This window comes from Mus caroli, chromosome 1, assembly GCF_900094665.2.
Source record: "Mus caroli chromosome 1, CAROLI_EIJ_v1.1, whole genome shotgun sequence".
In the NCBI taxonomy this organism is placed as follows: Eukaryota; Metazoa; Chordata; class Mammalia; order Rodentia; family Muridae; genus Mus; species Mus caroli.
Genome location: NC_034570.1, coordinates 57,157,077 through 57,172,126, shown reverse-complemented (window position 1 = coordinate 57,172,126; position 15,050 = coordinate 57,157,077). Strand labels below are relative to the sequence as shown.

At 40.5% G+C, this 15,050-nt stretch overlaps 1 protein-coding gene across 2 annotated transcripts in view; it reads left to right on the top strand.

Annotated features, from left to right (window-relative positions):
- Positions 1-14,488, top strand: part of Ndufs1 (NADH:ubiquinone oxidoreductase core subunit S1) — a 36,477-nt gene extending 21,989 nt beyond the window's left edge. For both annotated transcript variants that reach the window (XM_021174853.1, XM_021174861.1), the window contains exons 13-19: positions 2,336-2,465; positions 3,698-3,858; positions 7,042-7,196; positions 8,961-9,136; positions 10,450-10,584; positions 10,688-10,760; positions 14,158-14,488. In XM_021174853.1, coding sequence (XP_021030512.1) covers positions 2,336-2,465; positions 3,698-3,858; positions 7,042-7,196; positions 8,961-9,136; positions 10,450-10,584; positions 10,688-10,760; positions 14,158-14,249 — 922 coding nt within the window. In that variant the 3' untranslated portion in view covers positions 14,250-14,488. The remainder of the gene's footprint in view (positions 1-2,335; positions 2,466-3,697; positions 3,859-7,041; positions 7,197-8,960; positions 9,137-10,449; positions 10,585-10,687; positions 10,761-14,157) is intronic.
- Positions 14,489-15,050: the final 562 nt, after the last annotated feature.

The following is a 15,050-nucleotide window of genomic DNA, read 5'->3' as shown; positions in this document are numbered from 1 at the left end:
TCTGTAAACCAGGCAGGCCTCGAACTCAGAAATCCGCCTGCCTCTGCCTCCTGAGTGCTGGGATTAAAGGCGTGCGCCACCACGCCCGGCTAGCCCCATCTTTAATAGCAGTTTTGTTCTTGACTAGCATCTATTTAGAGTCACATTGCAATAAATGTCATAACATTTCCGGCCCCATCCCCCCCCCCCTTTTTTTTTAACTTACTTTACCTCCTGTTCATTCCTTCCTTCCAGTCATCCCCTCCCACGATCCTTCTTCCATACCCCCTCTCCTCCTCTGAGCAGGTGAGAGCTCCCGCGGGTATCTCCCCACCACCGCCAAGCCCCTCACCTCTCACGCCCTGATCCTGGCAGGTCAAGTCTCTGGGAGGCTAGGCACTTCATCTCTCACTGAGGCCAGAAGAGGCAGCCCAGCTAATGGAACATATCCTAAGTACAGGCAACAACTTTTGGGTTAGCTCCTGCTCCAGTTGTTCAGGACCCACATGAAGGCCAAACTGCACATCTGCTACACATGTGTCAGAAGACCTAGGATCAGCCTGTGCGTGTTCTTTGGTTGATGGTTTAGGCTTTGAGAGCCCCAAGGGTCCAGGTTAGTTGACTTTGCTGGTCTTCCTATAGGGAGTTCCTACCTCTTTCCGTGCTGAAATCCTTCTTCCTATTCTTCCATAAGAGTCCCCAAGCTCCATCCACTGTTTGGCTATGGGTTTCTGCATCTGTGTGAGTCAGCTGCTGGGTGGAGCCTCTCAGAGGACAACATGCTCCTGTCTGCAAGCATAACAGAGTATCAGAGTGTCAGTGATTTGTGCTTGCCCATGGGATGGGTCTCAAGTTGAGCTGGTTATTGGTTGGCCATTCCCCCAGTCTTTCCCTTATCTCCTTTCTCTGTATTTCTTTTCTTTTTAAAAAACAAAAAGCAAAAAAACAAAAACTGGCTACCTACATTTTAAACTCAGGGAACAATCTTATTCTTTTTTTAAGATTTATTTATTATGAACACAATATTGTCTGCTTTTATGCCTATACACCAGGAGGCACAAAATCTCATTATAGATGGTTGTGAGCCACCATGTGGTTGCTGGGAATTGAACTCAGGATCTCTGGAAAAGCAGTTAGTGCTCTTAACCATCTCTTTAGCCCCCTCTCTGCATTTCTTGTAGACAGGATAAAATTTGGGTGGAAAGTTTTGTGGGTAGATTGGTGTCCTTATCACTTCTCTGGAGTTCCTGCTATAGGAGTGGCCACTTCATGCTTCATATCCCGCACTGCTAGTAGTCTCAGCTAGAGTCACTCCATAAACTCCCTGGAGCCTCCCCCTGCCCAGGTCTTTGGTTGGTCCTAAAAATGTATACACACACATACACAAACACACACACACACACCCATTTTACTTTTTTTTTTAATAGAGTACAGGCTAGTTATTTTATAGAACACCTCCCACATCTATTGTCTTTTTCATTTGTGTTGTAGACATTTACAATAGGGCAACTGTATTATCTACCTAGATTATTATCTCATCTGTGAAATGGTTGAGAGTGAAAGGGAGTTACTACTTCAGGTAAAATTAGTACTGCTTCAGACAAACGAGAATTAGAGTTACCATACTCACAAATAGTTTTGAAGGATAGCAGGGCGGTAGTGGTTCACACTTTTAATTCCAGCATTCTGGAGGCAGAGACAGGGAGATCTCTGATTTTGAGACCAGCCTGGTCTAGAGAGTGAGTTTCAGGACTGGCAGGACTAAGCAGAGAAACCCTGTCTTAGCCGGGCGTGGTGGTGCACGCCTTTAATCCCAGCACTCGGGAGGCAGAGGCAGGCGGATTTCTGAGTTCGAGGCCAGCCTGGTCTACAAAGTGAGTTCCAGCATAGCCAGAGCTATACAGAGAAACCCTGTCTCAAAAAAAAAAAAAAAAGAGAAACCCTGTCTTAAAAAAACTAAAGACTCCAATAGTTTTGAAGGAGGTAGCCCCTTAGTACTCTGCTATAAAGAATAAATAAATGACAGTTTATTTTTGTGGATATTTGAGAAATAATTAACTCTGACATAACATGTACTGGAGAAATATAACTACAGGTCAGTTATTCTAAAATAGTTTTTGTTTACATTAGACTGGTACTTAGGATTGCCACACAACAAATTTACTCCCTGAATTATTTATACATTTTACAACACTCGTACTTTGAAAAGTACACCTTAAATTATATGTGTTAAGATTAAATAGTCTGTGAGTTCTTTTGTGCTTTTGCTATTTTATGATTGTAAATAGAGATAGGACTTAGAATTGTTGAAACCAAAGGCTATGCTTATTTGGCTCTAAAATTGTTTTTGTTTCAGCTGGCTTCATAATGACTTAAAAGTGGCCCTCATCGGTAGTCCAGTGGACCTCACTTACAGATACGACCATCTAGGAGACTCTCCTAAAATTCTGCAAGACATTGCTTCAGGGAGGCATTCTTTCTGCGAGGTGCTTTTAAGTTAATACATACCTACTGTTGCTGGATTTTAACTGTTACTATTATTTTAAAGATTTATATTTTTATGTGCATTGGTGTTTTGCCTGCATGTATGTCTGTGTGAGGGTTTCAGATCCTCTGGAACTAGAGTTACAGACAGTTGTGAGCTGCCATGTGTGTGCTAGGAATTGACCCCAGGTCCTCTGGAAAAGCAGCCCGGGTTCTTAACCACTGAGCCATCTCTCCAGCTCCATTTTTTAATTATTATTCTTTTAGATTTATTTACTTTTATTTTATATGTATGAGGTTTTTTTGCCCACCTGCATGTATATCTATCACTTGCCAGCCTAATGTCTACAGAAGTCAGTAGAGGGCAGTGTGTACCCTGAATTAGAGTTAATAGATGTTGTGAGCTGCCATGTCGGTTCAGGGAACTGAACTCCTTCCTGCTCTACAAGGGCTTCCAATCCATCTCTCGGGCTCTCTTAACTTATTATTTTATACGAGTGTGAGCCATTTGGTTTTCAGTTTTACTTACCAACCTTCCCCAGCCTGTGGTTTCCTATCTCCTTGAGACTCACCCCCTTACTGTGGCGTAAAGCAAACCCTTGCCTGCTTTAGGAATGCCCTGCTGCTCTCCCTGCTTTCTCTTCTCTCTACAGATAAGAAGTAGTAGGCGATGACACTGCAACACAATTTTTTCTGTCATGTTTTAAATTTTTTATTCTTTTTGTTTGTTTAGAGATGGTGTCTTGCTATGTAGCCTTGGATGGTTTGGAATTTGTCAAGTAGATCAGGCTGGCCTGAAACCTAATCATTTAATTCTTCCTTGTATAAAATCTGTTTTATGTGATACTAAGCGTTTTCTTTTTTTTTTTTTTTAAACAAAGATTCATTTATTTTATTTATATGAGTACACTGTAGCTTTCTTCAGACACACCAGAAGAAGGCATCAGATCCCATTACAGATGGTTGTGAGCCACCATGTAGTTGCTGGGAATTGAACTCAGGACCTCTGGGAGAGCAGTCGGTGCTCTTCACCACTGAGCCATCATTCCAGCCCGATACTAAGCATTTTCATAGTAGCATTTGCAAGATGTTTCTATTAATTCAGATGTTAATTAATGACTCTTCATGTTATGTCCCCAAATTTGCATGTCAGTGGATGCAAATATCACATACCGCTTTAAGATCAACAGTTCTTTTTATTTATTTATTTATTTATTTATTTATTTTTAAATAGGTCTTAAAGGATGCTAAAAAACCAATGGTGGTTTTAGGCAGTTCTGCACTCCAGAGAGATGATGGAGCAGCAATTCTTGCAGCTGTGTCCAACATGGTACAAAAGATTCGAGTGACAACCGGTGTTGCTGCAGAGTGGAAAGTTATGAATATTCTGCATAGGTTTGTTACTTGTTTTATGTACTAGACAATTTAAGTGATGTGTGTGTGTGTGTGTGTGTGTGTGTGTGTCTTCATTTCTGACTTGTCATGTTTATATGTACAAACAGCATTTAGAAACATTATTCCCATTACAAACATGATATGTAAAATGTTTTAAGAAGGATGAAAGTTAGTAAGAAACAGTAAAAATGTATGAAGCAGGGTAGGTAAGATGAGGGCAGAGAAGACAGTGAACAAAATGGCACTTATTTATTCGTATGGTAATCAAAAGGTAATTTAGGCTTGTTTCCTAGAGATTTGACTGGCGTGCATGAAGGCAATGGGTATGTGCCCCAGTACCACATAAAACTGGATGTAGTGATGTGGACTATAATTTCAGCTGGGGTAGAGGCAGGGGGATCAGAAGTTCAAGTCATTTTCCACTGCACAGTCATTTTCCACTGCACAGTGAAGTTGAGACCAGCATGGGATATGTGATACTTTGTATTAAAAAAAAAAATCTGTATCATATTTTTTGTCCTTGATTTAAAAATTACAGTGTGTCCTCTGACTTTGATTAAATGAGAATTTAGCTAAAGAGATTTTTTTTAATAAACATTCCAATTATGCTAATTTATTTTAGGAAAACTGAAAAGAGAACAAACTGAAAATGAAGCTGTTATTTTATGATCTGAAGATAATTGCTATTGCTATTTACTAGTTCCTTGCCTTACAGGTTTCTTCCCTGTGTAATTGTTTCTACTTTTATGGTTAATATACTGTGCGTACAACTTTGTGTTCTGATTTAACTCATTTTCATTACCTATGACTGGAAACCCTTCAGGAAATTTTTTCCTTAAATTTTTTTCATACAGTATATTTTGATCATATTATCTTCCCTCACCCCACTCCTAGAAGGCCTCTCCCTACCTCCACCTCCCTGCTCACCCAACTTCATGTTCTTTCTCTAAAAACAAAAACAAACCCTGAAGCACAACTTGAAATCAGGACAAATGAATAAAAACCAGTAAGAAAAAGAAAAACCCAAAGACATTAGTAGTTATTTACTATAATAATTTATAATGTTTCATTTTTAACATGTATGCTGATGGTAGTTTTAAAATAATAATTCTGTGAGTGACTAGGGTGCAGTTTCGTGGTGTGAAGTGCATCCCTATCCAGGTGCAAGACTCTGGTACCCATTCTCAGCTGCAAAACTAAGCTAAGTGAGCAAGCAGCGATGACCCAGGTGACTGAACGTTAGATCACCTTGTCCATCGGCTTTAAAGTAGAATGGCTGGACTAAGCCAGGCAGAGGCTTCAAGAGCTGTTTTGCATGTTTCTGCTAGTTGTAGAAGGGTTGTTATTTTGAGCTTCTTCCTTAGATTATCGTCACTAAAACATGTAAACAGTTGTAGGAAGCAGTTCCAAAAGGGTCTATTCTAGTCTGTGGAGTAATGGTGTTTCCTGCATTGCTTTTCCTTTCTCCCTCCTTCCTCCTCTCTGTCTCTGCCTCTGCCTCTGTCTGTCTGTCTGTCTGTCTGTGTCTGCCCTTTTTTTATATATATAACTAATAGTTTTATTTTTTTTAATTAGGTATTTTCCTCATTTACATTTCCAATGCTATCCCAAAAGTTCCCCCATACCCTCCCCCCCACTCCTCTACCCACCCACTCCCACTTCTTGGCCCTGGCGTTCCCCTGTACTGAGGCATATAAAGTTTGCACGACCAATGGGTCTCTCTTCCCACTGATGGCCGAGTAGGCCATCTTCTGATACATATGCAGCTAGAGACACGAGCTCTGGGGTACTGGTTAGTTCATAATGTTGTTCCATCTATAGGGGTTTTTGTTGTTTTTTTGGGTTTTTTTTTGGTGGGTTTTTCTTTTGTTTTTGAGAAAGGGTCTTACTGTGTAGCTTATTGTTCTGGAACTTACTCTGTAGACCAGGCTGGTCTAGAACTCAGAAATCCAACAGCCTCTGCCTCCTGAACACTGAGCTTAAAGGTATGCACTACCATGCCCAGCACTTTTTTCCCCTCCTTCCGTCCCTCCTTCCCCGCACCCCCCCATCTTCCTTCCTTCCTTCCTTCCTTCCTTCCTTCCTTCCTTCCTTCCTTCCTTCCTTCCTTCTTTCCTTTTTTATTGTTTTGGTTTTGGGTTTTGTTTTGTGGCAGGTTCTTGTCTCTGGAAAGATTTGAACTTGCTATGTTGCCCTGCCAGTTAACCTCATACTTGCAGCCTTTCTCGTAGCTCTGACCCTTACATAGCCGGAATTACCAGCATCATCTCCTGCTTGAATTATTTATTGTTTTAACAATAGTTTTTAATTTCTCCCTTTTACCTTTTTTAACATTTCTTTATTTTATATATATGAGTACACTGTCACTGTCTTCAGCCACACCAGAAGAGGGCATCAGATCCCATTACAGATGGTTGTGAGCCACCATGTGGTTGCTGGGATTTGAACTCAGGACCTCTGGAAGAATGGTCAGTGATCTTAACCACTGAGCCATCTCTCCAGCCACCACCCCCCTCCCCCCTTTTACTTTTTTTTTCCTTTTTAAAGATAGGATCTTTCTATGTAATCCATGATTTACTATCAAACTGGCCTCAGACAGAAAATCACCCTAATAGTCCTCCTGCCTTTGCTGGGATTATGGTAGTGTGCTACTATACCTAGCTCTCTTGATTTTAAAATCCTGTGGCTTTACTCTAGAACATGTTTGATTTACTGTAAGTTTTATGTCTTACTGTGTTGAATTTAAGCCATTTACAGTTGGTTTTCATAGTTACTTCATTGCATATTAATTCATGAAAAACAGTTTCAGGAGGAGGAAGATGAGTAGCTCACTGTTAAAGCACTTGCCTAGCACCCACAAGAGTCTAGCTCAGTCTCCAAACCTCAGGAAAAGAAAGAGAAAGCCAGGCATGGTTGCCCATGACTTCAATTCCAGCACTCAGGAAGCAGGAGGATCTCTGAAAGTTTGACGCCAGCCTGGTCTACAAAGTGAGTTCTAGGCCAGCCAGGGCTACACAGAGAAACCCTGTCTCAAAAAGAAAAAGAGAGGCACTCTGCTATGCATCTTATATTTCAGTGGTAAGAGTTGAATATAAAAGAAGCTACAAATTATTCCTATGTAATTACTCAAATTGCTTATACTTAAATGCTGCATATATTTGAAAATCCATAATTGTTTTACAGGATTGCAAGCCAGGTAGCTGCTTTGGACCTTGGCTATAAACCTGGGGTAGAAGCAATTAGGAAGAACCCTCCCAAAATGCTGTTTCTTCTGGGAGCAGATGGAGGTTGTATCACACGACAGGACTTGCCAAAGGATTGTTTCATTGTTTATCAAGGTAAGTAGCAACTTGGCAGTAGAAACAAAAGAAAAGTGGCGCAAGCCTTTAATCCCACTTGGAAGGCAGAAGCAGGTGGATTTCTGAGTTCCAGGACAGCCAGGGCTATACAGAGAAACCCTGTCTTAAAAAACCAAACTAAACCAAAACAAAACAAGAAACAAAAGAGGGGCTGGAGAGATGGCTCAGTGGGTAAGAGCACCCGACTGCTCTTCTGAAGGTCCAGAGTTCAAATCCCAGCAACCACATGGTGGCTCACAACCATCCATAACAAGATCTGGCGCCCTCTTCTGGAGTGTCTGAAGACAGCTACAGTGTACTTATATATAATAAATAAATCTTTAAAAAAAAAAAAAANAAACAAAAGAGACTCATACCTAGTGTATACTAAGAGGTGTTTGATAGACACAGCTTCTGTTTTGAATAACTGTTCTGACTGTATAGCAGTTCATTGAAGTGTATATACTTTGGGTCTGCAACTTGAATATGTGACTTTTTAAAAATTTATTTATTTATTTATTTAATGTATATGAGTACACGGACTCTATCTTCATGCACCCCAGAAGAAGATGTCAGATCTCATTACAGATGGTTGTGAGCCACCATGTGGTTGATGGGAATTGAACTCAGGACCTCTGGAAGAGCAGTAGGTGCTTTTAACTGCTGAGCCATCTCTCTAGCCCCAATATGTGACTTTTTTTATTTGCAATTTTTAAATAATAAACCTTATTTTAAAAATCAAAAGAGCCGGGCGTGGTGGCGCACGCCTTTAATCCCAGCACTCGGGAGGCAGAGGCAGTCGGATTTCTGAGTTCGAGGCCAGCCTGGTCTACAAAGTGAGTTCCAGGACAGCCAGGGGTATCAGAGAAACCCTGTCTCGAAAAAACAAAAACAAAAACAAAAAAAAATCAAAAGAAACAAAATCTGTTTGTTAACCAGAGTAGCAGCATATACCTGTGATCCTAGCCCAGGATGAGGATGAGATGGGAAGACAAAGAGTTTGAGGCAGTTCTTAAAACTTATCATAGGTGGGGCTGGAGAGATGGCTCAGTGGTTAAGAGCACTGACTGCTCTACCAGAGGTCCGGAGTTCAATTCCCAGCAACCACATGGTGGCTCATAGCCATCTGTAATGAGATCTGATGCCCTCTTCTGGTGTATCTGAAGACAGCTACAATGTACTTATATATAATAAATAAATCTTTTTAAAAAACCAAAACTGGACTAGTAAATCTAAAGTAGTGTTACACATGTGTATTCCCAGTGTGGGGATCAAGGCAGGAGAACCTTGAGATCAGTAGGAGTTACACTGGCTACTATGACATGGGAAGACAGTATACCACCTGTTAATTGCCATTTTTATTTTTATTTGTTTTTTTATTTATGATGGTCATTCAAACTATACAATTTACCACTGAACTACCTTTTTTTTTTTTCTTTTTTTGTTTTTTTTTTTTTTTTTTCTCCTTATAGCCCTGGCTGTCCTGGAACTCACTCTGTAGACTTGGCTGGCCTCGAACTCAGGGATCCACCTGCTTCTGCCTTCCGAGATTTTGGGGTTAAAAGTGAACTGCACTTTTAGTCTCACTTTATAAACTATGAAAGTGGCTGGGCATGGTAGTGTATGCCTTTTCATAGGAACCCTGTCTTGGCAAAACAAATGAGAGACCTCTGGAAGAACAGTCAGTGCTCTTAACCACTGCGCCATCTCTCCAGCCCAGTCCAGTTTTTACTAAAATGTGGTTCACTGTTTTTCTCCTTGCAGGACATCATGGTGATGTTGGTGCTCCCATGGCTGATGTTATTCTCCCAGGGGCTGCTTACACAGAGAAGTCTGCTACTTATGTCAATACTGAGGGCAGAGCTCAACAAACCAAAGTAGCAGTGACGCCTCCTGGCTTGGCAAGGGAAGACTGGAAAATCATAAGAGCTCTCTCTGAGGTATTATTTTTGAGGCATTTCTTTGAAGTCTTTTTTTGTTCCTTAATATTCATTAAGCAACTGGGGATGTGGCTCAGTTGGGAGAAGACTTGCTTAGCATGCACTGCACGAAGTCCTAAGTTCAATAAATTCCTGTATGTAGCTTGTAGTGCTTGAGACAGAACCCAGGGCCTCAGCAGGTACTAGGCAGGGCCTCCACCGCTGAGTTACCTTTTCATTCATTAAGCCATTAGTGATGCTGTTTAAGGGGTAATGGACATGTCAGCTGCTTAAAGTGATTTTCAAAATCAAGGAACACTTTTCTCTAAAATGAGGGTGGGTTTACATAACCTGATTGTGTAGGAGATAAAGTGTTCAGAAAAATGAAGAATTGAAGTTGGTACTTTCCTTGTAAATTAACATCAAGCAAGAAGCATTGGTAGTTAGCCTAGCATCGTCTCTGTGATCTTTTACTTCAGGACCATACACTTGCTAAGTATTCTCTCTACCACAGAGCAACATTCTGCAGATAAATTATTATTGTGGTGACATCTTTATATTAGAATTTTTGACATCTATATTCCTTACATGATGCTGCCTTGAGAAATCTGTCTGGATTGGAGAGATGACTCAGTAGTTAAGAGGACAGGCTGCTCTTCTAGAGGACATGGGTTCAATTCCCAGCACCCACCAGGTGGCTTGCAATGATCTGTAATTCCAGTTTTAGGAGATTTGACACACTTCTCTGACCTCTTTTGAGATTAAGCATGCACATGATGTTATGCACGTAGGCCCCAAACATATACACAAATAAGTAATGAATAATTTTTTAAGAAGAAAGGAAAAAAAATGCCTGCTAAAAGATACTAAGAGATGTTTTTCTTTCTAGTAATACCGTATTATTTTATCATAGTTTCCATTATGAATTGTTTTGTTGCTGGAGATTGAGCCCCAACCTGATTTTTTTTTTTTTTTCTTCTCAAGACAAGGTTTCTCTTTGAAACCCTAGAACTTGTTCTATAGACCAAGCTGGCCTCAAATTCAGAGATCTGCCAGCCTCTGTCTTTCAAGTGCTAAGATTAAAGATCCAGGCCATCTCAGCCTGCTAAACAACAATTATTTATTATATTGGGCAGTGGGCTGTGTATGCTGCAACAATATTTGGAGGTTAAGAGGGCTCTGAGGGAATCTGTTTTCTTCCTGCACTGTGTGGGTCCTAGTGATTGACTCTCTTCAGACTTGATGCCTGATGTCTTGAGTCATCCTGGCCTGTCCCAATTCTGACATTTTTAAGTAGTAAAGTTGTTTGTCATGGTGGATCTGATCTGTTGTAGATTGCAGGTATCACTCTTCCATATGATACTCTGGATCAAGTAAGGAACCGTCTTGAAGAGGTCTCTCCTAATCTGGTTCGATATGATGATATTGAAGAAACTAATTACTTTCAGCAAGCAAGTGAGCTTACCAAGGTAAAAACTTGCCTGTGTGCAGTTTTCCTAATGCTATATATCTTGGCATGATATTACTGGTTTTCAGTATGATTCTGGTCTCTCTCTCTCTCTCTCTTTCCAGCTAGTAAACCAGGAGCTTCTTGCTGACCCGCTCGTTCCACCTCAGCTAACTATAAAAGACTTCTATATGACAGGTAAGTTTGACTGCTACCCTCTCACAGAGAATCAGAGAATCCTTTAGCTTCATAGCTTTTCTTGGTTGGCAATATTTGCTATTACCCTAAAGAACTTGATTTTTTACATTTATTTACTTGTGCTTGGGCAGGCATACGATCACCATGAAAAGTATGGAGGTCAGGACAATTTGTGGGAATCAAACTCAAGTCATTAAGCTTGGTAACAAGCACCTTTGTCCACTGAGCCACCATCTCAGTAGCCTCTGGTCTGAAATTGTTAAACATCAAAGCTAATGTAATTTAGGCGGTAGATCTGGGTGCCAAGGCTCATTTTATACATGTTAAGCATGGGCACTATACCCCTGGTTCTCTAGCATTCTGTGTGTTTCTGACATGGAAGCAAAGTTTGAACACCCAAAAGGTTTAACAGATTTAAATTGTAAAATTTAGTATTATATGGAAAAATCAATGAATAGAAATTTAAAGTACTAAAAAAACTCTCAAGGTTTTCTGAAAATTATTGATAGAATATTCAAAATATTTAAAGATTTTTTAATATATTAAACAGGGCTTCTGGTGTAAATTGTTAGAACTCTTTCAAGAAATGCAGACCACCATTCATTTTCTATAACTTTGACAACAGTTGATAAAGGTATGAGACAGTTGATATGTAAATAATTTCTTACCTAAAGTACATAGGAGCATAAATTTGTTTGGTTTTCTTTTTTTGGGGGGGGGGGGTTGGTTTTTCAAGACAGTGTTTCACTGTATAGCCCTGGCTGTCCTGGAACACACTTTGTCAACCAGGCTGGCCTTGAACTCAGAAATCCGCCTGCCTCTGCCTCCCGAGTGCTGGGATTAAAGGCGTGTGCCACCACCGTCCGGCTGGTTTTCTATTTTTTATTCTTATAAAGATTTTGTTTATTTTATGTATGTGAGTACACTGTCACTGTCTTCAGCCACACCAGAAGAGGGCATCAGATCCCATTACAGATGGTTGTGAGCCACCATATGGTTGCTGGGAATTGAACTCAGGACCTCTAGAAGAGCAGTCATTGCTCTTCACCTCTCAGCCATCTCTCTGGCTCCCCCTTGTTTGTTTATTTAAAAACTGGGTTTCATGTAGCCAAGGTGATCTTAAAATCTCATTGTGTCAAAGCAGAGGATGACCTTGAATTTGTCCTCTTCTTTCTCACAGTGCCAAGTGCTGAGACTACAGGCCTGCACCACCACAATTTTTATGGTACTAGAGACCCAGCCTAGGGCTTCCTGTGTGCTAGTGCAGCATTTTTCCAACTGAACTACATCTCATAGTCCTAAAATGATGTTTAATTTTACCTTTTTAAAACTGTGTATAGGTTTTGTTTACATGCATGTCTCTGTACTATTTGTGTATCTAATTCCTGAGGAGATGAGAAGAGGGTTTTGGATCCCCTGGGACTAGAGTTACAGACAGTTGTAAGCCTCCATGGAGGTGTTGGGAACATAATCCCAGTCCTCTGCAAGAGGAGCAAATGATCTTAACGTTTCAGGCTCTGTGTTTATACATCTTTAAGTTAGCATGTACTAGTAGGTTATTTCAGTGAGGTGATAGAAGTGTTAGGATCAGATCTAGCAGGATGCCTTATTGTGTAAAAGCTTGTTATGTAAACCAGACCCTACAGTAGCAGAACCAACTCCCAAAAGTTGTCCTCTGACCTCCACACAAACACTGGACATGCTCATACCCCCTCACATACACACACCAATGATACATTTCCAAACAGTTTTTAAAATAAGTGCAAGTTGGAATCATTGTACAATATACAACCAAGCACAAAACTACAATGAAACAATACTGTGACTTATGAGTGCTGGAAGCAGGGAGATTTGCATGTATTCAAAGATTGGTGGGTTTTTCTGGTCATGGTGGGTTATACCTGGAGTCTCAGTACTTGGGTGACAGGAGATTAAGGAGTTCAAAGTTAAATTCTGCCACATAGCAAGACATGAATGAATAAGTAATACATACAAAAAAATTTAGCTTTTTAATTTTTTTCTCTTTTTGAGACAGGGTTTCTCTGTGAAGCCCTGGCTATCCTGGAACTCACTTTGTAGACCAGACTGAACTTAAACTCAGAGATCTCAAAGGCATGTGGTACCACTGTCTGGCTCTTTTTTTTTTTTTTTTTAAAGAGAAGGTTTGGTTTTTGTTTTGTTTTGTTTTTTGTTTCAATAAAGATTTATTTATTTATTTTATGTATGAGTACACTGTAGCTGTATTGATGGTTGTGAACCATCGTGTGGTTGCTGGGAATTTGAGTTCAGGACCTCTACTTGCTGAACTCAGCACCAGAGGAGGGCGTGCGTCATATCTCATTACTGATGGTTGTGAGCCAACATATGGTTGCTGGGATTTGAACTCAGGACCTTCAGAAGAGCAGTCAAGTCAGTGCTCTTAACCGCTGAGCCATCTCTCCAGCCCCCAAGGGGAGGTTTCCTTATATAGCCTACAACGGCCTCCAGTTTACCACCTTCTGCCTCAGCTTCCTTAAGTGCTGTGGATACAGAAAAACCCTACCACTCTAGGATGTTTTGTATTCCAGGCTAGCTAACCCAAGCTACAGGGTGATTCTCTTAGTTCCTGGTGCTCATCCTATAGAGGGTTGTGCTTACTAATATGTGCCTGTACATTAAGCTTCTATATTGGGATATAGATCAAACTCAGCTTGTCCAGCCATACCATCATGCCAGCCTCTGGTGGGGTTTTGGGGTTTTTTTTGGAAATGCTTCTATCTCTTGTAGCCCAGGTTGACCTCAGACACACAGCAATCCTGCCTCAGCTTGTGAAGTGCTGGAGCGTGATGAGTGTGAGCTACAAACTAGCTGATAAACGGAGCATATTGTGTCTATTTTTTTTCTTAGATTTTTAAGAATTTCCTATCATTTAATTTTTCATACTGTAATGTAATCTAGTTTTTATGTGATTATTTAATTACTGCTAGAGACTAAAAACATAAAACCAGAAAGCTGTGGTAAATGGGAGGTGGAGGCAGACAGATCAAGTTCAAGGTCATCCTTGGCTTCATGGAATCAGAGATACATAAGACCCTAACTAAAAATCGTGGGCAGGAAAGAGCTCATGTTCAGAGTGTATTGCTTACCTACAGTTGCAGGCCAGCTTCATAGGCTTTTGTTCTTGAATATGTACATTAAAATTCTCCGTGTGTTCTAAAGTCACATTAACAAAAAAATGGCATTAGTGGCTCTTCCCTGTTACCTCAACAATTGGGAATTTGAGGTAGGAGGATCACCCCAAATTTGAGGCTAACTTGGTATACTATTGAGTTCTGGTCTGGCCTGAAATCTGAGACATTGTTTTTAAAACAACAAAGGAAGTTGTATTAACAAAATGCATGTTCTTAATGTCTTTCAGACTCAATTAGCAGAGCCTCACAGACAATGGCCAAGTGTGTCAAAGCTGTCACCGAGGGCGCTCAGGCAGTAGAGGAGCCGTCCATATGCTGAGACATCTACCAGGGACCGTTTTTGCTACAGATAGTAAATGGACATTGCTGTAATTCCATATAAGTTAATGTTTTCCAACATGAGTCTGAATGATGTAATATTTAAAGTTATACTATGCTTATCTGAAAATGGTATTGTACTTATCAAAAATCTTGGCAGTTTAAAATGTATGTAATTGTGTGCAAGCATTAACTAGTTTAATAAAACTATCATTTGCTCTTTCGTGTTAAAAACACTGATATTAAAGTGTGAAGTTTTTTTTATTTTCATAGATCATTCAGGGCTAGGAACATAGCTTACTGGTAGAGTAGTTGCCAAGCATATGTGAGGCTAAAGACTCAACCCCTGAAGCTTAAGGAAACAGCATATCTTCCATTCGGTCTCCACATTTTATGCTGAAGATTTATGGGCCAGCAGGATGGCTCAAAATGGGTAAAGGTGCTTGCTGCCAACTCTAACTACTGTGAGTTTTGAGTCCTGGAACCTACATGGTAGAAGGAGGAAACTGAATCCTACAAATCCCACACATACAAATATAGCCAGCCTGGGCTACAGAATTAAGACCCGGTCGAAAGCTGGGTATGGTGGAATGCCCCTTTAATTTCAGCACTAAGGAGGCAGAGGTAAGCAGATTCCTGTGAGTTCGAGGCTAGCCTGGTCTACAGAGTGAGTTCCAGGACAGCCAGGGCTACACAGGGAAGCCCTGTCTGGAGTGTGAAGGTAGAGGGGAGTCTCAAAAAAATTTTTTAGCTTTTCTGTTAAAATAAGATAATAGACGCACACCTTTAATCCCAGCACTTG